Consider the following 26,012-nt stretch of genomic DNA (forward strand, 5'->3'; position numbering starts at 1 on the left):
GGAATTGTTTGATTAAAGTAAGAGACAAAATCTTACTCAAATCCTCTAGTTTTTTTTTAATCTTTTTTTTTAAAATAGCCTTTTATTTACAGGTTATATGTATGGGTAACTTTACAGCATTAACAATTGCCAAACCTCTTGTTCCAATTTTTCATCTCTTACCCTCCCACCCCCTCCCCCAGATGGCAGGATGACCAGTAGATGTTAAATATATTAAAATATAAATTAGATACACAATAAGTATACATGACCAAACCGTTATTTTGCTGTACAAAAAGAATCAGACTCTGAAATATTGTACAATTAGCTTGTGAAGGAAATCAAAAATGCAGGTGGGCATAAATATAGGGATTGGGAATTCAATGTAATGGTTTTTAGTCATCACCCAGAGTTCTTTCTCTGGGCGTAGCTGGTTCAGTTCATTACTGCTCCATTGGAAATAAATCCTCTAGTTTTTAAAGTAGAACAACAATTATTAACAAACAAGTCAAGATGACTTTAAATCTTTATCCCTTTCCAGCTCTCTCTGAAATTTGGACACTTTGGGACTGATTTAACTCAGATTTTATGGAAGTTTTTCCAACCCCACCCATTCTCCAAACAAAAGACCTTGAAGTTTTTGAAGCGGAAACCAACAAAATATCTCAACTTCAATCCCCCCCCCAAAGTTATTGGAAACTATCTGAATTTTTAAAAAGCCAAGAACAATAAGTGAATCATTTCCATTAAAAGTCAGTGAAATGCAGATCCCCTTCAATGACAATATTATAATTATCATATCATATATTATAATATATTCCATGTATCACCAGCCTGACTGAACAGCAACAAACAGAGATACACTAAAATACAATCTAATCATTTGTGGGAAAGAAATAATTGACAAGTTGTGTCCAAATCATAGATTTAGAGCATAGATAGGAATAGAACTTGCAATGGTATGACCTGATCCGTTTATTTTAACATTGAGGAAATAGACTTAGAGGGGGTAAAGTGATCCTACTCTCTAGGTCACACAGAAAGCAAATAACATCAAGGAATTCAACTCAGGGTCTCTGCTTTTATATCCACTACTGCACCAAGCTTCCTCTTTATTACCAGGCTTTGCTGATCTACTTTGTAGGATTCATTCTCATTTTTAGCAGCTCACATCATCTTGGCATGAATTAAGTAAGGTGAATGAAGCCCTGCCTACCCCCAAAATTTTCCTCATTAATCTTTACCAAAGGAAGGTTTGTTTTCATTAACTTTTTAAAAAAGAATTTTATTTCTTCCAATTACAAGTAAAGATAGTTTTCAACATTCATTTTTATAAAATTTTGAATTCCAATTTTTTTCATAGGGTGCTTTGAAGGTGCAGTTGACAGAACACTAGCCCTGGAGTCAGGAGGACCTGAGTTCAAACTTGACCTCAAATACTTTACACTTCCTAGCTTTGTGACCCTGGACAAGTCACTTAACCCCAATTGGCTTGCAAAAAAAGAAAAAAAATTCTACCCCTTCCCTCATGATTCATTTATTGTCCTTGGCTTTTTTTTTTTTGAAATTCAGATAGTTTCCAATAATTTTGGAGGGAGATTGAAGTTGAGCTATTCTGCTGGTTTCTGCTTCATAGACTTCAAGGTCTCTTGTTTGTTTATGCTGTAGTTTGTATAGCAGGTTTGGCTTATCAGCACTGGCTATTCTATAATCTGTCCCATGATGGCTTTTCTATTCTGTGCATGTGTTTCTTCTCTGTGCTTATTGGTAACAACAGTGTAAGAGTTGAGTCTTTGGAAGCATTATTCAGTCGTCACTACTGGAGAAGAACATTGATTATTCAGCTGGATGGAACTATTTTAGATATAATTAGTTTTGGTTTCTCATGGGAATTTGACATGCTAGTCCTAGTTCCCCCTTTTTTTTGGAGGAAGGAGTGGGAGTAGCATAAACTGATTGTCCAATTCCAACTCAAATTATGAATTGATTATACACTCAACCATCATTTTGTCCATTTTTCTGGCTCCAGGCAGGGCTACTTTTAAACCATTCCAGACAGGTGTCATTTCTTCTCCTAAAAGCCCTTGGGGAATGTCACTTGAGAACCAATTCTGTGTTTTAACAGCTCCTGCCAGCAAAATTCTAATACCCATTCAAAATCTCACCTTTTACAATTTAAGGCCATTGCATCTTATTTGTCCTTGTGGGATTTGGGCTAGTTGCAATGACCTTGGATATATTTCTAGCTAGAAAATTGATTTCTCAGTATTTTCTCCCAAAGTCATATTTAACATGTCCCCAAAATCTTAGTGCAATTTTAAACTGTTAAAAGTTTAAGTGATTAACACTTAAAGATACACTAAAACTTTTGGGACTGTCTTTCAAAACTCTACTCATTATTTTTTTGGTCCCTTGGGATTTTCTCCAATTTCTTCTCGAATTTTGAAGCTTACTATTGCAAATGAAAGTGATTGAATAGGCTTATATTGGTGAGGTGGTCATTGTTCAGATAAATGCCTGATCTCTGATCTTATTATCTGCAGAAGATGTTCTGGGAACATTTGATTTGAATAAAGTTGAGTCATCCCCAACTGAATCTAAAAATATAGAAATACAATGAAGTGTTTTTGCCTTAGAGATTTTAAAGAAAATAACAGTTCTCAAACTGGGAATTTTTCTATGTAGTCCTGTCTGGAGACAGGAGAATGGATTGGATGGCTTATCAAGACCCTCTGTCCTGAGAATCAGTGATTTGAACATCCACAGACTTCAGTCCTCAGAGAGTCTGCTCTGTAAAGAGACTATTAACATCAGAAAGAAAATAAAAAAGGTTCAGCTTGTGAAGCATAGAATGAAGAGCTTTGTTAAAGGAGGGACCTTATACATATTTTAACATGCCGCCCTCTAATCCATCCAGCAAGTTGGCAAACATTTAATTTCTTAAGGTACAAGTAATGGATCTTCTCTAAGGCTCTGAGGTTATATACCATTAAACCCATTGTTTTTTAGGACAAATTGCTTGACCTGAGTTGGGATAATGTAAATGCTGCCTTTCTCTTTGATCACACTTCAATCCATCTAGGCATATTCAAGAGCTCATGCTACATCGATGTGCGCTGGTTTCCCTTTGATGTACAACAGTGCAAACTGAAGTTTGGGTCGTGGTCCTATGGAGGGTGGTCCCTGGATTTACAGATGCAAGAAGCAGACATCTCTGGCTATATCTCCAATGGAGAATGGGACCTAGTTGGTGAGCCTCTTGTGTTTATTAGTACAGACAATGTAATTAATTCATAGTGCAAATACTGAAGAATAGTATATTCTCATTCATGCTGATCTGAAAATCTTTGCAAGCAATAATGCAATCAGTGTTTTTCCAGGGCCTGGCATATTGTGGGTACTTAGACCCAGGACTTATTCTCAAAGATGCCCTCTCCTTTCTAGTTCATTCTTCAAGCTGCTGCCAGATTAACATCCCTAAAGCTTGACTCTGGTAATGTTGCTTCCCTACTTCAATGGCTCCTTCTTATCTCTAGGATCAACTACATTTCCCCTGGCATTCAAGGCCCCTATAATTGGATTCTAACTAAACTTTTTAGATTTGTTTCTCATTTCTCCTCCTCAGGCAGTTGATAACTGGCTACCTTGCCATTCCACGTGCAGCATTCTGAATGTCACTTATGTGTCAACATCTGTGCCTGGAATACCCTCCCTTTTTACCTCCACCTCCTCTTGAAATTCCTAGGTCCAGTCAAGATCTAGGTCAAGTACTACCTCATCATCCATGAACCCCTTATATCTTGGTGCTTCCTACCCCAACTTATATTACATTTCCTTTGTGTATTTTTTGTATTCCCTTGTTTTGTGTATATGCCGTACTTACTGCCCCTCTTCAGGGCAGTGAAGTGATCCTGTGGATCCAGTGCTGGGTCTGGAGTCAGGAAGTTCTGAACTCCAAATCCCACCTTAGAAACTTACTAGCCAGCCACTTAACCTTTACCTGCCTTAATCCAGCCGAGAAGGAAATGACAAGCCATGTCAGTATTTTTGCTAGAAAATCCCCTGGACAGTATGGTCTGTGGAGTCAGTGAAAGATATCACTAAAGACCAAAACTCTCCCTCTGCCCCACGGTGTGAGTTCCTTGAGGGCATGACTCTTTAGCTTTGGTCTTTGGCTCTCTAGCTCTTATTACAATGCCTGGTGAAAAGTATGTACTTAGCAAATTCTTTGAATGAAACAGAATTTTACCATCTAATCAGAGACATAGACATGAACTAACCAGAAAACATTTTAAATCATGATATGAGTTATGTGATTATGTGGTCAAGGAAGGATTATTATGAGGTGAGTTTTGTTATGGAAAGATAAAGAGAAATATGGAGCTGGAAGTTTAGACTTTGGCTACAGAAGGGGAAGAAGAAAGCCATTTCATGATGGGGAGCAGAGGGAGCGAACTCACGAAGGCAGGAATGAACAGACTGAATGTAAGGGATTAGAACAAAGTTCACAGTTTACTGAGGTTACTGGACATAGTGGGCTCTTAATTAATGTTTGTTGATTCCTAGTTTGACATCAGTTCGTTAGCGCATAGGATCAGAAATTTAGAGCTAAATAGGACTTTAGAAATCATCCAACCTAATCTACTACTTTTTAATTGAGTATTGGGAGGCTAAGAGACTTGCCTAGTGTCACACAGCCAGTAATTGAAGAAGGGTTTGACTTCAGTTGTTCCTGAAACCATGTCTGTTACTCTACCTGGGGCCATGCCATCTTCCCATAAAGTTGCATTGATTTGTGAAGTCCCAAATGGTAGGCAGATGACTTTGGATTTGATCTCACATTGAACAAGAGCTACTATAGGTCCTTATGCATAAGGGTAAAAGGACAAAAATGTATTAAATTATTGTTCTGTTAGGATATACGGAACAGAGTGAGGAGGGGACAGAGGGGAGTTGGGGTCTGGTGAGTGGCTAGGATGCTATTGCAGCCATCACTGATTTAGAGATGAAAGGGACCTCAGAACCTCATCCAGTTTCCCGATTTTACAAAGGAGAAGCTGAGACCCAGAGAGGTTACACAAGGCTGGGACTCAAACTCGAATTATCTTGAAATATTCTTCCTACTCTACTACACTTCTTGCCCAGGTAGGATGGAATAAGGACATGAATTTAGAGATAAGGAGGAAGGGCTAGATTAAGGAAAGAAAGAAAGGAGAAAAGAAGGAAGGAAGAATTTGGTAATTCATTAGATAAAGATAGGGTTGGAGGAAGGAAGGAAGCAGAATGAAGAAGAGAAGGAAGTTAAAGGTAAAGGGTTGGAAGCCTTGAAAATATTAGAATGGTCGTGATGTGTTAAAAGAAAATGGAAAGTTGAAAATGGAAATTAATTGAGGGAGGAAATTCTGTTTTAGATCTGATTTTATATTTTCCTCAAAGCTAAATAAACCCTGTAAATGACTACTTACACCTTAACTCCACTGGAATCGAAAAGCATGTATATGTTATTCATTTTCCACTTTCTCCCCCTTGGAGAGGATGGGAAGCAGGATTAGAAGAAAGAATCATAGGGCCATAGGTTTAGATTTGGAACAAACACTAAATGTCATCTCCTCATTTTACAGAAAAGGAAACTGAGGTCAAGAGAGAGTAAGCAAGTTAGTTACAAAGGTGACAAAGGAGGCAAAGTCAAGATTTTAACTCAGGTCATCAACTGAAATTAAGATGGAATCAAAAAGAGGGCAAGCATTTTTCTTTTGAGTTTTTAAATGTCTGCGCTATTTTTGGTTCTTTGGTTTTTGCCTTTCACCAAAAACATTAGAAATTGTATGATTAATAGATATCTGGCTCTTGTTCAAATAGCTGATGGAGTTATTCCTCTTCATTCATTTGCAATTTTTTTCTCCTCAAAAAGCAACTCTCCATTTATAAAAGATTCAGGATATTATTAATGGGAATGAGAGCAATAGCTTACAAATGTGGGTGATGGTGTGCATATATGAATTTAAGGGAACTAAAATTTAAGATGGAGTACAAATGGCAAAGTGTATTTACTGAGGTTTGGGGCTGGGATAGTAGGAAGAGAGAAAAATAATTTTTTGGACTCTATCAATCTGTTGCTCTTGGTTTTATTTCTTTATTTTTAAAGTGTAACTAAGGGAAAATAGGATTAGAAAGAAATGTTTTTCTCAAGAATAAGATATTAAAAAAATAAAATCAGATGTTAGAAATAGCACAAAATAATTTTAATAATTTATTATTTTTCCTTCTTTTCCACCTAGAAATTCCTGGAAAGAGGAGTGAGAGGTTTTATGATTGCTGTAAAGAACCATACCCAGATGTAACATTCACCGTGACCATGAGACGCAGGACACTCTATTATGGCCTTAATCTTCTCATCCCATGCGTGCTGATATCTGCACTCGCCTTATTAGTGTTTTTGCTTCCTGCAGACTCAGGAGAGAAAATTTCACTTGGTAAATACCATGAATATATTGGAAGGGGGAATTCTCAACCCAGGAAAATATCATCTAGGAGGGGATAATAGCTTTGTCAGGGACGCAGGACTGTTGCTGATCAGGAAAGAGGCAGCATACTGCTTTGTTTAAATTAAGAGCGAATTCACTATTTCAACCATAAAACTAACCCAATATACTATTGCGCTAATTGGTTATCACATACCCCCTACAGTAGATAGCTTTGTGTCTGAGGGGTCCATTACTTGGTGTACTTCACTCCCACAGTGAGGTATGTTTAGGACGATGATTAGATCTTATATATATGCCAAAGAATCATGAACTACCCAAGAGATACCTCTGAATGGTTAAAGATGCTACTCCAGACCCCTTGTCCAGGGCCACACCAGAATGGAAATAAATATCCTAAGAGGTGCTGGACACTGAGAGAGGAGGTAGAAGAGTAATGGTACTTATGACTGTGTGTTATTTCAGTGTTTCTCATCCTGTATGATAATCCTGTAATATGATACATATTATAATTATATATTATGTAAAATTTATATAATTATAATGTTCCTTATGTTTTACCTTCAATTTTCTGTCCTCCTGACTTTATATAGGCTCTCCCCCAGGCCTGAAATTTACTTGTTCCTCACTTCCACCTTTTTGAATACTTAGTTTCTTTCAAGGATCAGTTCAAGTATTATTTCCTGTATCCTCACAGTTGCTAGTATGCTCTTCTCAGTTACTTTAAATTATTTTGTACATAGTTTGTATTTATTGACCAGTATATATGTTGTCCTTCTTAACTTCCCTCCCATTTCCTACTCTCCAGTTTTTTGTTTGTTTGATTATTTTTGATTTGGTTTTACCCTTAGCACAGTTCCTGATTTAAATGCTTGTTGATTAAATAAATGAATTGTGTCCAATCAAAAATCCTTTTCTTCATTATGTAGTAATTGGAAAAGAAACAGTTATAGAATTAAGAAGTTATAAGTGCTTTCATTGCTGTAAGATAAAGAGGAAAAAGTGTTTCAGAGCAACTTATAATTTATTCTTATGAGATGTCCTACACAGATCTGTACTTTATTTTTTGATACACTCCTGGGATGGTTGATAGATTTTACTAAAAATTTGTATTTTTATTCTATTTTATTTTATTACATATAGAGAACTTGTGTCTGACTAAACAAAACAAAATAGTATTGAGTTTGTCATCCTGGCTGAGGTGTTTTTTTTTTTTTTAACTCTTAGGGCTCCTATTCAACTTTCTAAGACTGTAGGTCACAGAGAAGATAATAATCTTTATTAGGAGAGGGAGTTTCTTCACTGGGAGTTCTCTACACTGATAAAACCACAGTTATAAAACCAAAATTAAATGTTATGATCCTTCTTCAAGGCCTCTCACTGGTGCAAAAGTAACCCTAAATATTTGGAGGCAATGTCAGAGAAGTGAAAGTTCTAGCAGATCTACAAGTCTGGAAAGACTTTGTGGCTCAGAAACAAACTGTGTGCTTATCACCCCAGCGCCTGCCTTACTAAATTCAGCAGGTTCATCTCCAAGTGAGCTACAGGGAGATTAATTTCTTGGCTATAGCAATTCACTCTCTGCTAAAGTATACAGGTTTGTAATCTGTATGGAAAGAATGAGAAACCATACTGACAAAATCACAGCCCCTTAAAATACTGAAGAATTATTGTTATTTTTGGAGAATGATTTTCAACCTTACATGAGTTTTTTAAATAGACTTGTGTGAAATATTGGAGGAGATGGGTAAAAGGAATTGTGCTTTCCTGGACATCCAACAAGAACTGAGAGAATTATGATGAGCTCTCTCCTGTTTACCTTGCACACCTGCAAATGACATTCTTCTAGAAGAGTTTATAGAACATTCCATTTCCTGATTCTGAATATTTTCTTTGGCTATTGATGGTACCCAGAATGTCTGCTCTTCTCACCTCTGCCTCTTGGTTTCCCTGGCTTCCTTCAACTCCCATTTAAAATTCCACTTTCTCCCTGATCCACCTAAATTTTAGTGCCTTTGCTCTGTTGATTATTTCCTACTTAACCTTTATGTAATTTGTTTGTACAACATTGTGTGTTGTCTCTCACTAAACTGTGCTTTTCTTTATATACTCAGTGCTTAAAATAAAACCTGGCACATAGTGGATGCTTGATAAATGTTTACTGACTGACAGAAGTCAATCAATTCTTTGACAAAAGATAACTGTATTCCAATATAATAGATTTCCTTTATAATCCTATATATTTTATTTTATGCATGTGAAAACATTGTCATGAGGAGTCCATCAACTTTTAACCAGACTACCAAAGGTGTTCATGATGCACAAAATATAAAGAATCATTAACATAAAGCAAATTTGTTAAAGTCACCAGAGAGCAGAAAATAATTGTATAGAGCTAAGTTTTAACCAGATCAATAGAACACTCTTACTCTGGACCATTAACCAGGGCATCAAAATGTCTTGATCATGATAAAATTTTCTTCATACTGGTGTTTTTTGTTAGAGGGATTTTTATAGACTTGGGATGTCTTAGAACTACAAATTTAAATTCTAACATTCCAGTGTAGTAGCAACAGTGCTTTTAAATTATCCTCTCCTGGCCTGAAAGAATAACTATGTCCCCTGAGGATATAACTTGTTTCCAGGGAGTGATTTAGTCCCTTTTGAGTATTGAGTCCAGTGGTAAGTCACTTGCTAGGCCATTTTCAAATAGTGGAGGGTCTTTATGGTCATATAACATGGAAGGAAATTGGAGAGATTCCCAGTGAAGTAAATAAAGAAGGAAAAGAAATAGCTTGAATTTTTTCACTCTAAGGTTTTGAAAGCAGGTTCCTCACAATAATTTTAAGAGGTAGGGAGTGTAGATTTTATCATTTTCATTTTTTTATAGTTGAAGAATCTGAAATTTAGAGAGTAGGTGACTTGTTTAGGGTCATATAGCTAGCATGTATCACAGAAATTGGCATTCTAAATGAGAGATAATGTTTTCAGTTCTTGGCAACATTCTCACCTATTCTCTAATTCTGTACCATTTGTTTTGCTCTAGGAATAACGGTTTTACTGTCTCTCACTGTCTTCATGCTGCTGGTGGCAGAAATCATGCCGGCAACATCTGATTCGGTGCCATTAATAGGTAAAGCCAAAAATGCAAAGGCTGGTTCCAAAGACCCAGAGAGAGGGGATATCCCAGCTAGGAAGGGGGGTTTGAGAGAATTAGGCTTTACAAACAGGGAAGGCAGTGCTTCATAGTGGCAGGAGTTCTGGGTTTGGACACAAGACAAACTCTGAGTTTCCTGCTCTTTGACACTTGTTAACTATGTGACTTTGGGCAAGCCACTTCATTACAATGTATTCCGGGAAGCTCCCTTGGAATTTTCAATTCAGTCATAGTTATTAGTTTCCAAATATTCTTGTGGACATTATGGAGATGTGGACATTATGGATATAAAGAAAAAGATCTAATAAAGTGAAATTTGCCAGTTTACTAAGATAACTAAAGTTATTTTTAATCCAGTAGATTTCTAAATAGACTTTAAGTTGTTGTTTGGGCATTTTTTCAGTCGTGCCCCACTCTTTGTGAACCTTTTGGAGTTTTCTTGGCAGAGGCTGTGGAGTAATTTGGTATTTCCTTCTCCAGCTCATTTTACAGATGAAGAAACCAAGGCAAGGTGGATTAAGTGACTTGCCCAGGGTCATAAACTAGTAAGGATCTGAGGCTGGATCTGAACGCAGGAAGATGAGATTCCCTAACTCCAGGCCCAGGGCTCCATGCACTATAGTGCCATTAACTGTCAAGTAACTATAGAAAGAGTAGGCTATTTGGTTATAGACTCAAACTTGGGGAAGTTGGATCTTAGATTTGCAGCTTGAAGGAACTTTAGAGATTATTCAGCCCAGCCCTCTTATTATTTTATAGATGAGGAAACTGAGGATCAGAAGTGGCTCATCACATTTATGTAGAAAATGGTGGAGTTGGTATATGAACCCAGGTCCCCTGACTTCCATTCTCTTCTCTTTTCACTGCACTACCCTATAATGCAGCCAAATAGGTTTTGTTATTTTATGTTCTTTCCACCTCATTCACTTCTACTTTTCTAATTTCCATACTTCAAATATCTGTCTTCTGTAATGGTTCCCAAGCTGATATCTACCAAGTACTCTTCATGTCCCCCTTTCCTGGAGGGAATTCCCAAATTATGCAATAATAGTTGTCATAATAATAATAAAAACTTATGTTTACATAAGTTCACATTTTGATTGATCACATCAGTGCTGGGAGGCAGCTAATAGTAATGATAGCTAGTATTTATATCGTGCTCTAAGGTTTGTGAAATGCTTTTACATGTGTTATCTCAGTTGTTCCTCTTAGCAACTCTATGAAGTAGGTGCAATTATATGCCCATTTCACACATGAGGAAACTGAAAGTAAGAAGTTGGAGAGAGTGCAGGAAATGAAGTAGAAAAATGCTGTGCCTAGATAATACCTTCATGATCCCAGATAAATCATTTAGCCTCAGTTTTTCAACTGTAAATGAGGATGATTACAAACCTGTAATGTTGTGATGATTAAACATGAGGTATTATTTGTAAGGTGTGATATAAAGTATTGATTGTTCAAGAATTATTATTTCCATTTCAATAGATGGATAGTAGAGAGGGATTTGACACCAGATTTTCTGCAGCTATCCAGGGTTCATTTCACTAATTAGATCTATTTTCCCTACAAAGTGTCTGACTAACTAGAGTCTTCACACAAGGACTAGCCTTACTTTGTATAGACCAACACCAGGGGACATATAACCTCCTATCTACCAGGGACATGACACTTAGCAAGGTCATGTTCCTCAGAATTTTTCCAGCTAATTGGGATTCCTTGAAGCATATGAAATGAAAACAGTGAAGTTCAGCCTGTTCTCTTTATGGTTGAAACAGATACTGAAGAATTATGCTGCTGACTTTCTATGGCTAAGTGGTTCTGTTCTCTCTGCAGCTCAGTATTTTGCCAGCACGATGATCATTGTTGGTTTTTCTGTTGTGGTGACAGTCATTGTTCTGCAATATCATCACCATGATCCTGATGGAGGGAAAATGCCAAAATGGGTAAGTCAGAAGAACTCTTCCAACCTGCATTCAGGCAGATTTCTACTTAAAAGCACAGAAATAGTATATACTGCTTTACATTTACATCCTGTCTGTCAGCAAGGACCTAGTTATATTTCTGTATTTGATTTAATTATATGAGCTCTGATTATGAAGGTTTCTTTAAAAAATCACAAATAAGCCAGAGTATTTGCATTTGGAAGAATATTGTTCTTCAGATTAATTTAATTTATATTCCTGGACTTAGAGATGCAATCAATATACAGCTGAGCAAAGAAAGAATGTGACTTGTTTGCTTCTTCCTCAAAGATTTTGCTTTAGTTTGAAGCACTGCATTCTTCATTCTTCCACCCTCAATGCTTGATTATTTCCTTATTGTTTCTCCCCACAGATTATCCCTCATACTTTGGGCTGATTTGCTACTAGTCTAAATTCATAATCCCTGTCTATACCTCTAAATTGATTGCTTTTGTAAACATTTAAATCTGCTCTTAACTGTTCTTAAACAATTTTTATTGATATTATTTGTTTTTACCTCTCCTTCATTCTCAATGTATTTCTTCCTATTGCCCCACTCAGAGAACTGTTCTTTATAACAAAGAGGAAAAAAAAGGGCAAGAAGCATTAGAATAAAGCTAAACAACATAGCAGCTAAATCTGCTGGTGTATGCTGTATTCTGCACCTATAGAGAAAAAATGCTTAATCTTTGCTGGCTCTAGGAGCCTTTTGGCAATTAAATGAAGCTTAAAGATTTCTTTTCAGAATAATGTTTTTAAAAGCATAACCTAAAACATGTAGGATCACAAAGGAAATCAGTTATGTTGAAATGCAGTTATCAAAATATTAGAAAAAATAAAGTCACAGACTCTAGACCCAGAGGTAGATGTCACTTGAATGGAATTTTGAAGGAAGCAAGGGGATTCTACTAGGAGTGGAAGTTAATTCCAGGCATGAGAGACAATCAGTATAAAGGGGCAGAAATGAAATGTCCTGTGTGAGGAACAACATCACACCAAACAGGTCTTGCTGTTGTCACATTGTTCAAAGAAGGGGAATAATCTCTAAAGTTAGAAAAGCAGCATATGGTAAGGTTTGAAGGATATTAAAAACTAAAGAAAAGTTCTGAGTTGTACTAGGAAGCCACTGGAGTTTATATTGAATAGGAGAATGACATTGTCAGTTCCGGATATTAGAAATATCCCTTTGCCAACTGTGTGAAGAATTATTGGCGAGGTGGGAGATGTAAGGCTCAGAGAACATTTAGGAAGTGATTGTAATAATCCCTGCAAGAGGAGGTAAGAATTTGCTTCTCTATATTCTTCATGTTTATCATTGTTTACAACACAGTGATATTCTATACATTTGTTATATAAATTAATTTGTATATCATAATTCATAAATATAAAATAATTTGTAAATAAATGATAATTTATTTAGCTATTTTCCAGTTGATAGGCATCTACTTGATTTCCAATTCTTTGCTACTTCAAAAAGTTCTCTAAATATTTTAGTGTACGTGAGACTGTTCAATTTTTTTGTCTCCTTGGTATATATGCCCAACAATGGGTTAGCCAGACAATTTACTCAACCATTTGTATGACCTTGTTGCTTTGTTCCCTCACTCCCAGTGTATTTTCAGTATTGAAGTCCAGATAAAGTATAATAAATCTCACATAGGTTCTTATTCAGAATTAGAGAATTTCAGAGTTGGAAGGGTCCTCAAGTAGGCATCTTGGCTAACTTGTATTGGAACAAGCATCTTTTGTATGATGTACCATGCAACATATCATACAAGAGGCCATCCAAGCTTTGCTAGGAGACCCCTCTCCTATAGTGAATGAGGACCTCCAAGGAGGCTTAACTCTTTGAATCAGAAAGTCATAGTTAGAGTCTCAGATCTGCCTCTTGTTTGGTGATCCTGGGAAAGCTGCCGAACTTCTCTGGGCTGTGTATTTCTTATTTCCAAAACAAAGAGGTTGAATTAAATTGACTTTAAGATCCCTTCTAGAATCAAAAGCCACGTTATATCATTCTAGCAGTGTTACCATTGCCCCCAAAAAATCAAAATATGTTTTAGGGAGTTCTGTTTTGGAGTGTTCTTTGGGCCTAGTGTAGGATGACAACCCCTATAATCTATATATCATGACTCTGTAATCATACCTCATTGTTAGGTTTTAGTTTTATTTTTACTTTAACCGAACAGTGAAATGGTATTGTTCAGTTTGATCACTTACTTAATGACTTTTGGCACTTCCAAAAATCAAATGTATTCTAATGCTTTGGAGATTCTCCTCCTATGAAAACGTTTTCTCAATATGTCATAGGCTTTGAAGGTGATTCCATAATAGGAGTTACAAAACTCTGTCAAATAAGAGCAAACTCAATGGAATAAGTATATGGCCTCCCAAGGTGAGTACTCTGAACATTATGAACAAGATGAAGTTTTAACATTTTGAACAAGGAAAAACTTTAATTGGGATCGCTAAGTCCTCCTCTTAAAAAAACAAAAAACAAAAAACAAAACCTCATTACATGACTGTAATATTTTATTTAGTACAACTTCCTCATGGAAGCTCTGGGTGGTGCTCCCAGTCTGGGAAAACTTCAGGAAGCTGGTTGGTTTGCTTGTGCTCTTGGGAGCTTCAGTACCCTTTGAGAGGTTACTTCTCTTTTGTTTTAGGTTTTTGTTTTAGTCTAGTCCTTTTAAAATTGTTCTTTAGTTTCCTGAGACCTATGGAGTGGTAGAAGTAGTTTGGGAGAAAAGGGGAGGATATTGTAAACTGCCTTGTTTTCCTCAGAAGTCCTTTCAACATTCTGTTATTACCAGTCTACTAGTGGTAGTTTAGTCACTCCCCTAATCATTGAGCTCTAGTGGCTCCCTATTACCTTTATAAATTTCTTTGATATTTAAAGTCCCTTATACCCTTATCTTTTTCTATCTTCCCAATCTTATTGCAAACCACCCCTCCTCTACTTTATGAAAATTACAATCAAATCAAATTGGTGTTCTTACTATTCTTCATGCGTGACACTTGATTTCCCAACTCTGTGACTTTGTTGTGGTGCTTCCCCGTGCCTGAAAAGCATTCTTTCTTCACCCTGATTCTTAAAATCTTTGGTTTTCTTAAGGTTAAGTTCAAACACCATCATCTACATGAAGACGTTTCCAATCTCTACCCCTGTTTGCTAGTGCTTTTCCTCTCAGAATCATCTGTTCTTTTACATATCTATACATACTGTTCCCCCCCAAAACAAAAATGTATATCTTGTTTTCCCTGAGGAGATTGTTATCTGCTCCTTAAAATATATCCCCACCCCAATCTTCAATAATTCTCTATCTTCTGCTTCCTTCCCTGATATCTATACATGATCTAACTCACTGTACTGGTAGGCCCATACCTTCAAGCTGTTTCCTGTATTTCTCCCTGTCTCTGATCTAAAATTCTGAGATAATCCTAGGGTAGAGGTGGCTGACTGGAGCAACTGGGATTCAGAATGTATTTTTCTACCCCTAGCAACCTCAAGGCAGTTGCAAGATTCTTTGAGCTGATTTTAGAGTCCTAATGACACCTGAAAAACAGTTTGAGAACAAAAGGCCAGGCCTTGCCTTGTGAAAACACAGCCCACATAAACATGCTTGCTGCCTGATAGGGCTGATTCTTCCTCTTGTTCCAGCCTGGCTAGGTTTTTTGTTTTGTTTTGTTTTGTTTTTTATCAGTTTCTTTTCAAAATCTATAAAATCTGGTTGTAGTTTGAGCCTTACTTTAATTAAATGCATGTGCTTTTCAGACTACAGTCCACATTTGCTTTTCCATTTTTCTTGTCCATGTGTGTCAGCGATAGCTCTTTAATGTCCTTTTCTTTGCTAGGAAATGGAAATGCTCCATATTCTATTATACAACTAAATATTCTATGCTTAACTTGGTGGGCAGTTTTTAATGAGGTTACAGAAAGTGCTATGGCAGGCAGACATCACAGTGAGGACCTTAATCATCTCCAGGATCTTATGTTTTAGTATGGGTCTTGAATTCCAAAAGCCTTATTAACCAAATTTTCTCAATTGGGGTTTCATTTCCTGTCTAAGTTCTATAATGTAGTTTGTGCCATTATTGTCCCCCTCCAGAGGTTAATGCTGCCACTCCATTTAATCAAACCAGGCTTCTTAGTGCCCTCTACACTCCATTTACACGTGCCTTTGCACTTGGATAAGGGTGGCCAAGGAGACCAGTCTGATGAGGTGGGGAACAGACATTCCCAGTGCTTGCCTGAGACCAGGCACAAGTACAAGAAGGCTGTTGTCCTGATGAGTTATTATTATTTCATTTATTCATTAATTTATCTATTTGTCTATTCATCTATCCATATCTTTCTTTCTCTCCCTCCATTTATTTATCTGTCCATCCATCATTATTCTTTCTTTTTCCCTCCCCCCTCCCTCCCTCCCTTCCTCCATCCCTTCTTCCCTCCCTCCCTCCCTCCTTTCCTCCCTCCCTTCCTTCCTTCCTCCCTTCCTTCCTTCCTTCCTTCCTTCCTTCCTTCATTCCTGTTTTCCCTTCCTTCCTTTTGTTTCTTTATATAGAAACACTTACTTGATTTTACTCTCACTTCTACTCTACTTAGACTAGTCTTCTTACTTTGTGGTAAAGTGAAAAGAGCACTGCTTCTAGAATCAGTGGCACCTGGTTCAAGTTTTACCTCCAATGCTTCTCTTCTCTGAGACTTTATGCAAGTCACTTACGACTTCTGAGTCTCAATTTCCTCATTTGAAAATTGAGAGGGTTAAACTAGGTGGCTCTGAGGTTCACTATAGCTCTAGATCAGAAGTTATTAACATAGGGTCTATAACTTTAAAAAGTATATTTTGATAACTATATTTCAATAAATTAGGGATAACTAGGGGCACAGTGGATAGAACATTGGACCTGGAGTAGAGAAAACCTATTTTTCTAAGGCCCAAATATTCCTAAAGCCTAAGATAATCACTTGCTGTGTGACCCTGGCCAAGTCATTTAACTCTTTTTCCTTCAGTTTTCCCATCTGTAAAATGGGCTAGAGAAAGATATGGTGGGCTACTCCAGGATCTTTGCCTTAAATGAGGTCAAAAAGAGTCAGACATGATTGAAAAACAACAATAATGACAACAAATTTCAATAAATTGATTTTCTTCGTATACTCTTATTTTAATTTATGACTTTAAAAATATTATTTTGAGAAGGGATCCACAGGCTTTACCAAATTGCTAATGGGATCCAGAACTCTTAAAAGTTAAGAACCCCTGCTTTATATTCCATGCTTCTAAAGTGTTGTCCCTGCCCTGCTTCATTTCCCTCATCCTCTCCATGTATCTTTCTAAAGTCCTATTCCTTCATAAATACTCCCAACTGACATCTTTGAGCTTCCATTGTATGTCATCATTATTGTTTATGTCATAGAATTTAAAGCTCCACAATATTTGTGATAGAAGATGGTTGGGATAACAGATAAGCATCAAATCAGAAAGACCTAAGAACTTTAGAACTTTTTAGAACATTACTAAATTATAGCAAGTGGTGATTTGTGTCAGTAGAAGGAATTTCCACACTGGGAGTTCAAGTTGCTGATGAAACTACAAGTTTTCTTGAAATTGTCTAATTCCCTAATAATTACTTCTTATTTATTAGTTTTGGATCTCCAAGAATATTATGCAATTTTTTGAGGGCATGTTTCATTTTTTAAAATTGATATCCCCTGCACTGCACCTTCTATCTTGTATGTATGAAATACTTAATAAAAAGTATCATAGGTTTTTATAGCTGAAAGGGACCTAAGAGTACAGATTCCTCAGTTTTCAGATTAGGAAACTAAGTCCAAAAGAATGGAAGTATCTTGTCTGAGGTCATAAAATTAATAAGTAGCAGAAATGACATTCAAAAGCTTTGACTCCCAAATCCAGTGCTTTCCCCCCAAAACCATATTCCCTGGATCTAGATGTACACAATTCATGTAAAAATCATGGGATTAAGGCACTTAGATAATGACTCACTTATATTTCCCTGATAACCAACCCAATAAAACTATCCAGAAAAAAACACTTTATTTATAACATATGTTTATTGTTCACATCCAGCCACAAGTACATATTGAAACTATAGTCGACAACAACTGAAATACAAACTCAGAGACTTAGTTCTATTGCTTTATCTGGTGCATGGTTCTGTTTATTTTTTTTTATTGAAAACATAATAGCATCTCAGGGAACAGTTGCAGTGATCTGTTATTTGAAGATGCTATTGTAGAATGCTATAATATTATGTGACATTTGCAAAGAAAGAAGCTAGACTATAACCTAGTAAACCAACACTGGTGAACATAAGCAGCATTTGATAAGTGTCAAGAGGATAATCTCACCTGGTGAGATGCTTCAGCTTGAAAAGCCATTGAGTTCATGGAATTGAAAATAAAATCAGCTGTTTGAATCAATTTGAGATTTGACTGTCCCCCATTTTAGAGAATATACAGACTCTAAGCAGAAAGGAAGAGGAAAGATTCCTCCATGCTCCCTCAGGTATTCAGTGTATGCTTTATTCTGGTGCCAGTTGAAATACTACTATACCCATATGGGAATGTTTCTGTCCTGGTCAAAATAATGAACAAGGGCCTTTTAGGAGGTATTTAGTAAACATTTATCTGGGGCTTACAATTTGTCAGGTGCTAAGCTCTGGGATACAAAGAAAGGTAAAAAGAGTTTCAATCCTCAAGGAGATTTTGTTCTAAGAGGAGAGAAAAAAGAAAAATAAACATGAACAATTATGAGATATGAACTATCTTCTCTTCCATTTGAAAAATCCCAGAGGCATACATGCCATTTTTAAAAACCTCCACACAAACCCAGAGGGAGTATGGCAGAATAGATAAAGGGTTGAATTCAAGAAGAAATCAAGAAGGTTCAACTTTTGATTTTGACACATGCTGGCTATGTGACCATTATCAAGTCACTTCAACAAGTCATCATCAGTGATGATGATGATGATGATAATGTTACAGATGTATAATAGATGATCTTTATTGGTTGAAGGAGTTTTCACACAAAGAATTCTCTATCTTTTCTCTAATTAAAATGATGAGTCAAAAATCCATCAATCTTTGGAGAATATGCCTCATGACTGTTCTTGTGGTTCTTATTTTCATTTTGGGTTAGAGCTCCCATAACCATTTCCACTCACAGATCATCCACATTGACTTTTTGACTAAATAAAAAAGTGTAAAGGTTTTACACATCTAGAATCTTCTTTCCTTTTTATGTGGAAAGTGAATTAAAAAGTATGAACATCCCCTTTCCACCCCTACCATCGAGGTCTTATATAGGGAGAAAACTAATGTAGAAGTAAGTCATCTTATTTGGTACTAGTGTTGGTTCAAGATCAAAATCTACACTTAAGTAAACATTCTGAAATTCTAAGAAACTGGTTGAGTTAAAAGGAAATTTTACTATAAATGTAGCATTGGAAATGACATTTGGATTATGACCATGAAAAAGAAAATTTGGATTAGCTTTTGAAATCTTATTTTGGTGGATTTGGGAAGCCTGAATTTGAATGGAAGCATCTGAGCTTACTTGTCCTTTCTCTATGATTGCTATGAAACAAGAGAATGTAAATTAATAAAATGAAGATTAAAAGTTTGCTATGCAACTAGGATGAAACCAATCTAGAGCTTTTCTTTGTGTTTTCCTTCCTCTGCTTCTTACCTCCCCTTTCCTTTCTGTTTCTCCCCTTCCTCTTCTCTTCTCTCCTTTTGCCTTTATTTTCTTTGCTTTCTTAAGAGCTATTTACTGAAACTATCTTTCATGAGATGTCATAAAAGCAATTACCAATGTGAATGTGCTGCATATTCAGGGTCACATATATTCCTCAGATGGGAAGCAAATGTACTCAATTGCTGAATAAAACTTTGCCTATATTCACAAAGTATAATAGAAAACTAAAACAGTTATTTGATAACCTTTTAAAGTATCTTTTTCTCTCAATAAATTAGATAAAATAGGCAAGAAGTTTTTTTTTAAGGTAAATGATTTATATTATCATTCCTTTCACCTTTTTAACCAAAGCCCCGCATTTAAATTTTTTTCAATTAAGTATTTATTCTTCACTCCCACCTCCCCATAAAATAAAATCTCTATCAAATTTCCCCTTGTACTCACAAACTATCTCCATCTATTATCACTAACTAGTCCATGAAAGGTGCAGTTTTTGTTTAGAAAGAATCTTCCTTTTTTGTTGTGGAAAATATAAACATGTGATACTGCTGTTGATAGGGACCAGACCTGTGATTTCAGCATGTAGGGAATTGTAGGTTGTGGAAACAAACACTCTTTATTTTGTCTGCCTTTTATATAATAATCTGAATTGCCTCCAAGAGAGGTGTCATATAGCAGCCTATAATACTCCTAAGTGTGGCCCAGAACCAGATTAAAATACAGTTCTTCTCTGACGCTAGAATACTGATGTGTTAATAAAAAAGAAATATATACATGTGTGGTTTGTAAAGTTGATTTGTGGCCCACAGGGATTCTTACGTTGGTTTAGATGCTCTTATTTCTATCTGATTTTGATATGACATAGCTTAGTGCACTCACAGATTAGATGACCTGGCCTTCCAAGGCAGGAAATCCCAGGCTCCCACCCTGTTTCTAACATATCCTGTCTGTGAGACCACGGACAAAAATTTCACCATCCAGTGCCCTGGCAACTCTCTAAGACTATAAGTTGGAAAAGAAATTGACTTTTCTTTCTTCTTCTTCTTCTTCCTTCCTTCTTCCTTCTTTCTTTTTTTCTTTTTTCTTGTTTTTCTTCTTGTTCTTGTTCTTTCTTGTTCTTCTTGTTCTTGTTTTTCTTCTTGTTCATCTTTCTTCTTGTTCTTGTTCTTTTTGTTCTTGTTGTTATTCTTCTTCACAGTTGGGGTTAAGTGACTTGCCCAGGGTCACACAGCTTGGCAGTGTCTGGGGCCAGATTTGCACTCTTGACTTCAGGACTGCTGTCTCTCTACTGCACCACCTAGTTGCCCCGACTAGATAATTTCTGATTGCTCTTCTAGCTATCTAGATGTATGATCTTTTAGGCAGAATAAATGCATTTTACATATATTATCTTATTGGGACTAAGTAGCTTCAACTTTCCTTCATTACTTATGGAATTCTGCCATTGGCTTAGGGACCAGGTCATAGTTAATTCTGAGTATTTCATAAGACTCTATATGTGGAATAGGGAGAAGGACTATATGTCTGGTTCCATTAGCATAGGAAATTCCCAAGGTTCTCTTTAGCAGTACCTTCTCTGTAACTTATAATGTTAAAAGCAGTAAGAGATTGATGGGGGTGACAACGCCAAGTAGGGGACTTGCTCTGAGAGGGGCTCACCACCAGACCCCGCTGTGTCTGTCTAAAGCCTGTGCTGAAATTAAACATGCTCAGTTTCATTTCAGAACCATCCCATCCTATGCACTCCCTCAGCCAGATGTCTTCTTTATGGCAGCTTGTACCAGCTTTTTTCTAGACTACTGGCTTTCTCAGAAAAAAATTGTTGCATCAAGGCTAATGTTATATGTTGATTTTCATTCATTTCTCTCAACTGGCTCAGCAGTCATGGCCTGTCATCCTTGATCAAGTATATAAAATCAATAGGGAATAGGAGAGATTAGATTCTGTTTCCCTCTAGAATTAATGAAATGTCTGTTTGACTCGGGAAGCACACGCATTTTTGTTCTCCCCCTCCCATTATATTCCAGTAAGTTTCACTTGGGAACAAATATTGACAGAGTAGCTTCAATCAGTCTTCCTTTCCAGTCCAGGTTGCTTTTGTGCCGTTCCCAGCATGCGCCAAGGGCTGGGATGCTAACGCATTCTGTATCTCTTTCCAGACCAGAATCATCCTTCTGAACTGGTGCGCCTGGTTTCTGAGGATGAAGCGGCCTGGAGAGGACAAGGTCCGCCCTGCCTGCCAGCACAAGCAGCACCGCTGTAGTCTGACCAGCGTGGAGCTCAACGCCATGGCAGGGCAGCCCACCAGCAACGGGAACATGCTCTACATTGGCTTCCGCGGCCTGGAGGGGACACACTGCGTGCCTGCGAGTGACTCGGGCGTGATCTGCGGGAGGATGACCTGTTCTCCCACCGAGGAGGAGAATCTCCTGCACAGCGGGCACACCTCGGAGGGGGACCCGGACCTGGCCAAGATCCTGGAGGAAGTCCGCTACATCGCCAACCGGTTCCGGGACCAGGACGAGGAAGAGGCTGTGTGCAACGAGTGGAAGTTTGCAGCCTGCGTGGTGGACCGCCTCTGCCTGATGGCCTTCTCGGTGTTCACCATCATCTGCACCATCGGCATCTTGATGTCGGCGCCCAATTTTGTGGAGGCTGTGTCTAAAGATTTTGCTTAACCCTAAATGCGCTGGTTTTAGTTCTGTAATGCTCGCTGTGTAGGAACTATCTGGGGCAGAATTCTGTTTGGCTTTGGAGGGAATTTGGGGTGCTAATCCCATAACAACATGGAACCCACACTGCACAAATGTGTCATTGTTATCATCAGTATACTTGCGATTTCTTATCTATGATACAAGGATGGAGTTTATTCTATCGGGTAGTCTGACATGTAGAATCTAAGACCTTTTCCAGGGCTGGAAGGAACTGGACTTTGTAGGGCTGGAAGGGATCTGGTCATTTTGTCAACTTCCTAGTAAAACAACACTTGAAGTAGCCCACACAGCCTAAGTATCCATCCCACATTTAAAGATGGCTAAGACTAAAGTCCCTTCGTCAGTATCATTGTTAAAGCATGTCTGCATGTCACCTGCCCCAGAGGGCTGAAATGACTCCACACAAACTGGTTTGAAAAGAAATCTAAACTAATTAAATGTAATAAAATAGCTGGTTATTTAAAATGGCAGAGTAAAGAAGTGGTGGTTTGATGGAATTCAATTTTTTCATTTATTTATTTTTCTTACTCATAAGATTGTAGATCTAAAGACATCAAGGGAACTTATAGATTATTTAATTCAGTCCTCTCATTTTATAGACAAGGCACACAAGTTCATCTAAAGTTGCTTGCCTGAGCCAGGATTTGAACCTGTTCTTTCCAAATTAATGTGAAGATCATTACTATATGCATAGATTCCTTTAACTATATTGGCTCACTTTTAAACAAGACAAATTAATAGCTGAATATGGAAAAACAACTTGCCTTTTAACTCTTTTTGAAAGACTCATTTGATTGTTAGCAAAAAAAAAATATTTTTAGTCAAGCCAATCAAAAGAGTCATATTATTATTATTTGGGGGAGTAGTGAGGGGACTCAGAAAACAACCTAAGTGTCTCTATAAAGTTGCTTCATTAATGTTCAGTCTTTTAAAATATTTTTAATTTTTTATTATGAACTTGGCAAACATTAACCAACATGAATATTTAAATATACAGAGGACATCAAAGAAAGATTGCTTATGTATGAAACTGAACTTCTGTTACACAGTTTCTTTAAAGTATTAAATTCAACATGATGAAATTGACTTGCTTATCTATGTTACCTTTCTATTTCTCCTATTTTTCTATGTATTTTATTCATTATCTTTTTGAGTAATATTTTTTTAAATTACATGAAAAATATTTTTTAACAATCCTATTTTAAAAATTTGAGTTCCAAATTTTTTCTTACTTCCTCTTTTCTTTTTCTTGAGACAGTAAACAATTTAATATAGATTATACAAGTGTAAGCTTGCAAAAACTATTTCCATATTAGTTGTGCTATGAAAGAAAACAAAGACCAAGAAAAAAACATGAAAAAAATAAAGTGAAAAACAGTATGCTTCAATTTGCATTCACACTCCATCAGGTCTTTCTATGGAGGTGAATAGCATTTTCCATCAGGAGTCATTTGAAATTTCTGAGAATAGCGAAGTCTTTCATAGTGACTATCATTCAATATTGATGTTACTGTGTGCAGTGTTCTGGTTCTGCTCACTTCACTTTGAATCAATTCATATAAGTCTTTCCAGGTTTTTTCTGAAATCATCCTATTGATCATTTCTTATAGCACAATAGTATTCCATTACAATCACATAATACTACTCATTCAGTTATTCCCCAATTGATGGGAATCCCCTGAATTTCTAAATCTTTGCCACCACTAAAAGAACTGCTATGAATATTTTTTTTTGGACAATAGATTCTCTTTCCTTTCTCCTCTTATTCTATTTGGGATACATATCTAAGAATGGTATTGCTAGATCAAAGAGTATGAACAGCTTCATAGTCCTTTACACATAGTTCCAGAATTGTTTTCCAGAATGGTTGGACCAATGTAGTACTCCATTAGCAATTCATTAGAGTTCCTATTTTTCATGACCGCCTCCAGCATTTGTCATTTCTGAGCGGTATAAGAGAGCACCTAAACCTCCAATCAATAGTGATTTAAAACATTATTTTCATTTGACTATAGATTGATTATGTCTTCTGAAAACTGCCTGTTCATATTCTTAAACCATTTATCAATTGGAGAATTTTTAAATACAAATTTGACTCTAGTCTATACTCAGTATGTATTTGAGAAATGAAGTCTTTATCAGACAAACTTGCTGTAAGTTTTCTGATAATACATCATTGTCTAGGGTACTTAAATGTGGTTTTCCTGTATCTCTTTTAATTAGGTATATTTTTGCTTTTCCTTTGTCTGAGACCATGATTGCTACCCCTGCCTTATTTACTTCAGTTGAAGTGTATTAAGATCCTATTTTAGTTTCTTATTTTAATTCTATATGTCTCTCTCTGTTTCAAAAGTATTTCTTATGAACAAGGTAGTAGGGACTCTGGTTTCTAATCCATCCTGCTATCTACTTCCATTTATGAGTGAGCTAATATTATGCCCATTCATAGTTAAGATTATTAGCTCTGTGTTTCCCTTCATCCCAGTGACCAGGATCCCTGCTTCTTCTATGTTTCTATTCTGATAGACTCCTCAAAAGTCCATTTTGTTTCTAACCACTGTCTCCCTTAATCCTCCCTCCTTTTTATCATACCCCCACACTTTCTCTTATCCCTTTTCCCTCTTATTTCCCTATTGGGTATAATAGTTTTCTATATACAATTGAAGTTTCTATGTACAATTCCCTCTTTGAACCAGTTCTAATGAGAATCAGGTTCAGTTATTGACTCGCCCATTTCCCCTTTTACTGCAAAAGCTCTTCCTTGTGTGCCTTTTTATATGAAAAAGTTTTCCTATCTTATCTCTTCCTTTCTCCTTCTTCCAGTGCAATCCTTTTATCATCATCTTATTTATTTTGAAGTCACAGTTAATCCAACCTCATGCCCTCTGTCTTTGTAAACTCCTTTTAATTTCCCTAAAATAATAGAGTTATTGAGAATTACGTGTATAATCTTCCCATTTGTGTTGTAAACCATTTAACTTTATTTAATCACTTAGGATTACTCTTTCAAATTTACCTTTTTAATGTTTCTCTTAAGTCTTATATTTTTTTTATACAGTGCTGGTCTTTTCATTAGGAATTCTTGGAAATCCTTTATTTCATTAAATATCCTTTTATTCTGCATAAAGAATTATACTCAGTTTTGTAGGATAGGTTATTTTAGGTTGTAATTCTAGCTTCCTTGTCTTTTGGAACATCATAATCCAAGCCCTCTTCTCCTTTATTGTGGAAGCTGCTAAATCTTGTGTGATATGTGAATGTTTTCTTTCTGGATGCTTATATTTTTTTTCTTGACTTGGGAGCTCTGGAATTTGGTTATAATATTCCTTATAGTTTTCATTTTTAGATCTTTTTCAGGAAGTGATCGATGAAATCTTTCAATTTCAGTTTTACCCTTTGGATCTAAGATATTTAGGCAATTTCATCTATAATTTCTTGAAAGATGATGTCTAGGCTCTTTTTTATTATTATAGATTTTAGGTAATTCAATGATCCCTAAATTATCTCCTCGATCAGGTCAATTGTTTTCCTGATGAAATATTTCACATTTTCCTCTATTTTTTCCCATGCTTTTGACTTTGATTGTTTCTTAATGTCTCATGGAATCATTAGAACTTACCCAGTTGTAATTTTTAAGCAGTTATTTTCCTCAGTGAGTTTCTGTACTTCATTTTCCATTTGGTCTATTTTGCCTTTTAAGGAGTTCTTTTTTTCAATTGAGTTTTTGTGCCTCTTTTACAATTAGGCCAACTTTGTTTTATATGGTGTTATTTTCTTAAGTATAATTTTATGCCTTTTTAAATCACACTGTTAATTCTCTTTTCATAATTTTCTTCCATCACTCATTTCTTTTCCCAATTTATCCTTTTTTATTCCTATATTTTCTTGAATTCTTCCAGGATTCTTGTTGAACTCATGTTTGATTACATTTTTCTTTGAGGCTTTGCTTGCAGATGTTTCACATTATTGTCTTCTGATTTTATGTCTTGGTCTTCCCTGCT

General features: G+C 36.4%; 1 protein-coding gene across 1 annotated transcript in view; it reads left to right on the top strand.

Annotated features, from left to right (window-relative positions):
* The window catches only part of CHRNA7 (cholinergic receptor nicotinic alpha 7 subunit), a 171,510-nt gene extending 148,355 nt beyond the window's left edge, over positions 1 to 23,155 (top strand). The window contains exons 6-10 of the mRNA XM_012543738.2: positions 3,062 to 3,229; positions 6,258 to 6,452; positions 9,508 to 9,594; positions 11,452 to 11,561; positions 21,457 to 23,155. Coding sequence (XP_012399192.1) covers positions 3,062 to 3,229; positions 6,258 to 6,452; positions 9,508 to 9,594; positions 11,452 to 11,561; positions 21,457 to 21,975 — 1,079 coding nt within the window. The 3' untranslated portion in view covers positions 21,976 to 23,155. The remainder of the gene's footprint in view (positions 1 to 3,061; positions 3,230 to 6,257; positions 6,453 to 9,507; positions 9,595 to 11,451; positions 11,562 to 21,456) is intronic.
* Positions 23,156 to 26,012: the final 2,857 nt, after the last annotated feature.

Source organism: Sarcophilus harrisii, chromosome 2 (genome assembly GCF_902635505.1).
Source record: "Sarcophilus harrisii chromosome 2, mSarHar1.11, whole genome shotgun sequence".
NCBI classification, from domain to species: domain Eukaryota; kingdom Metazoa; phylum Chordata; class Mammalia; order Dasyuromorphia; family Dasyuridae; genus Sarcophilus; species Sarcophilus harrisii.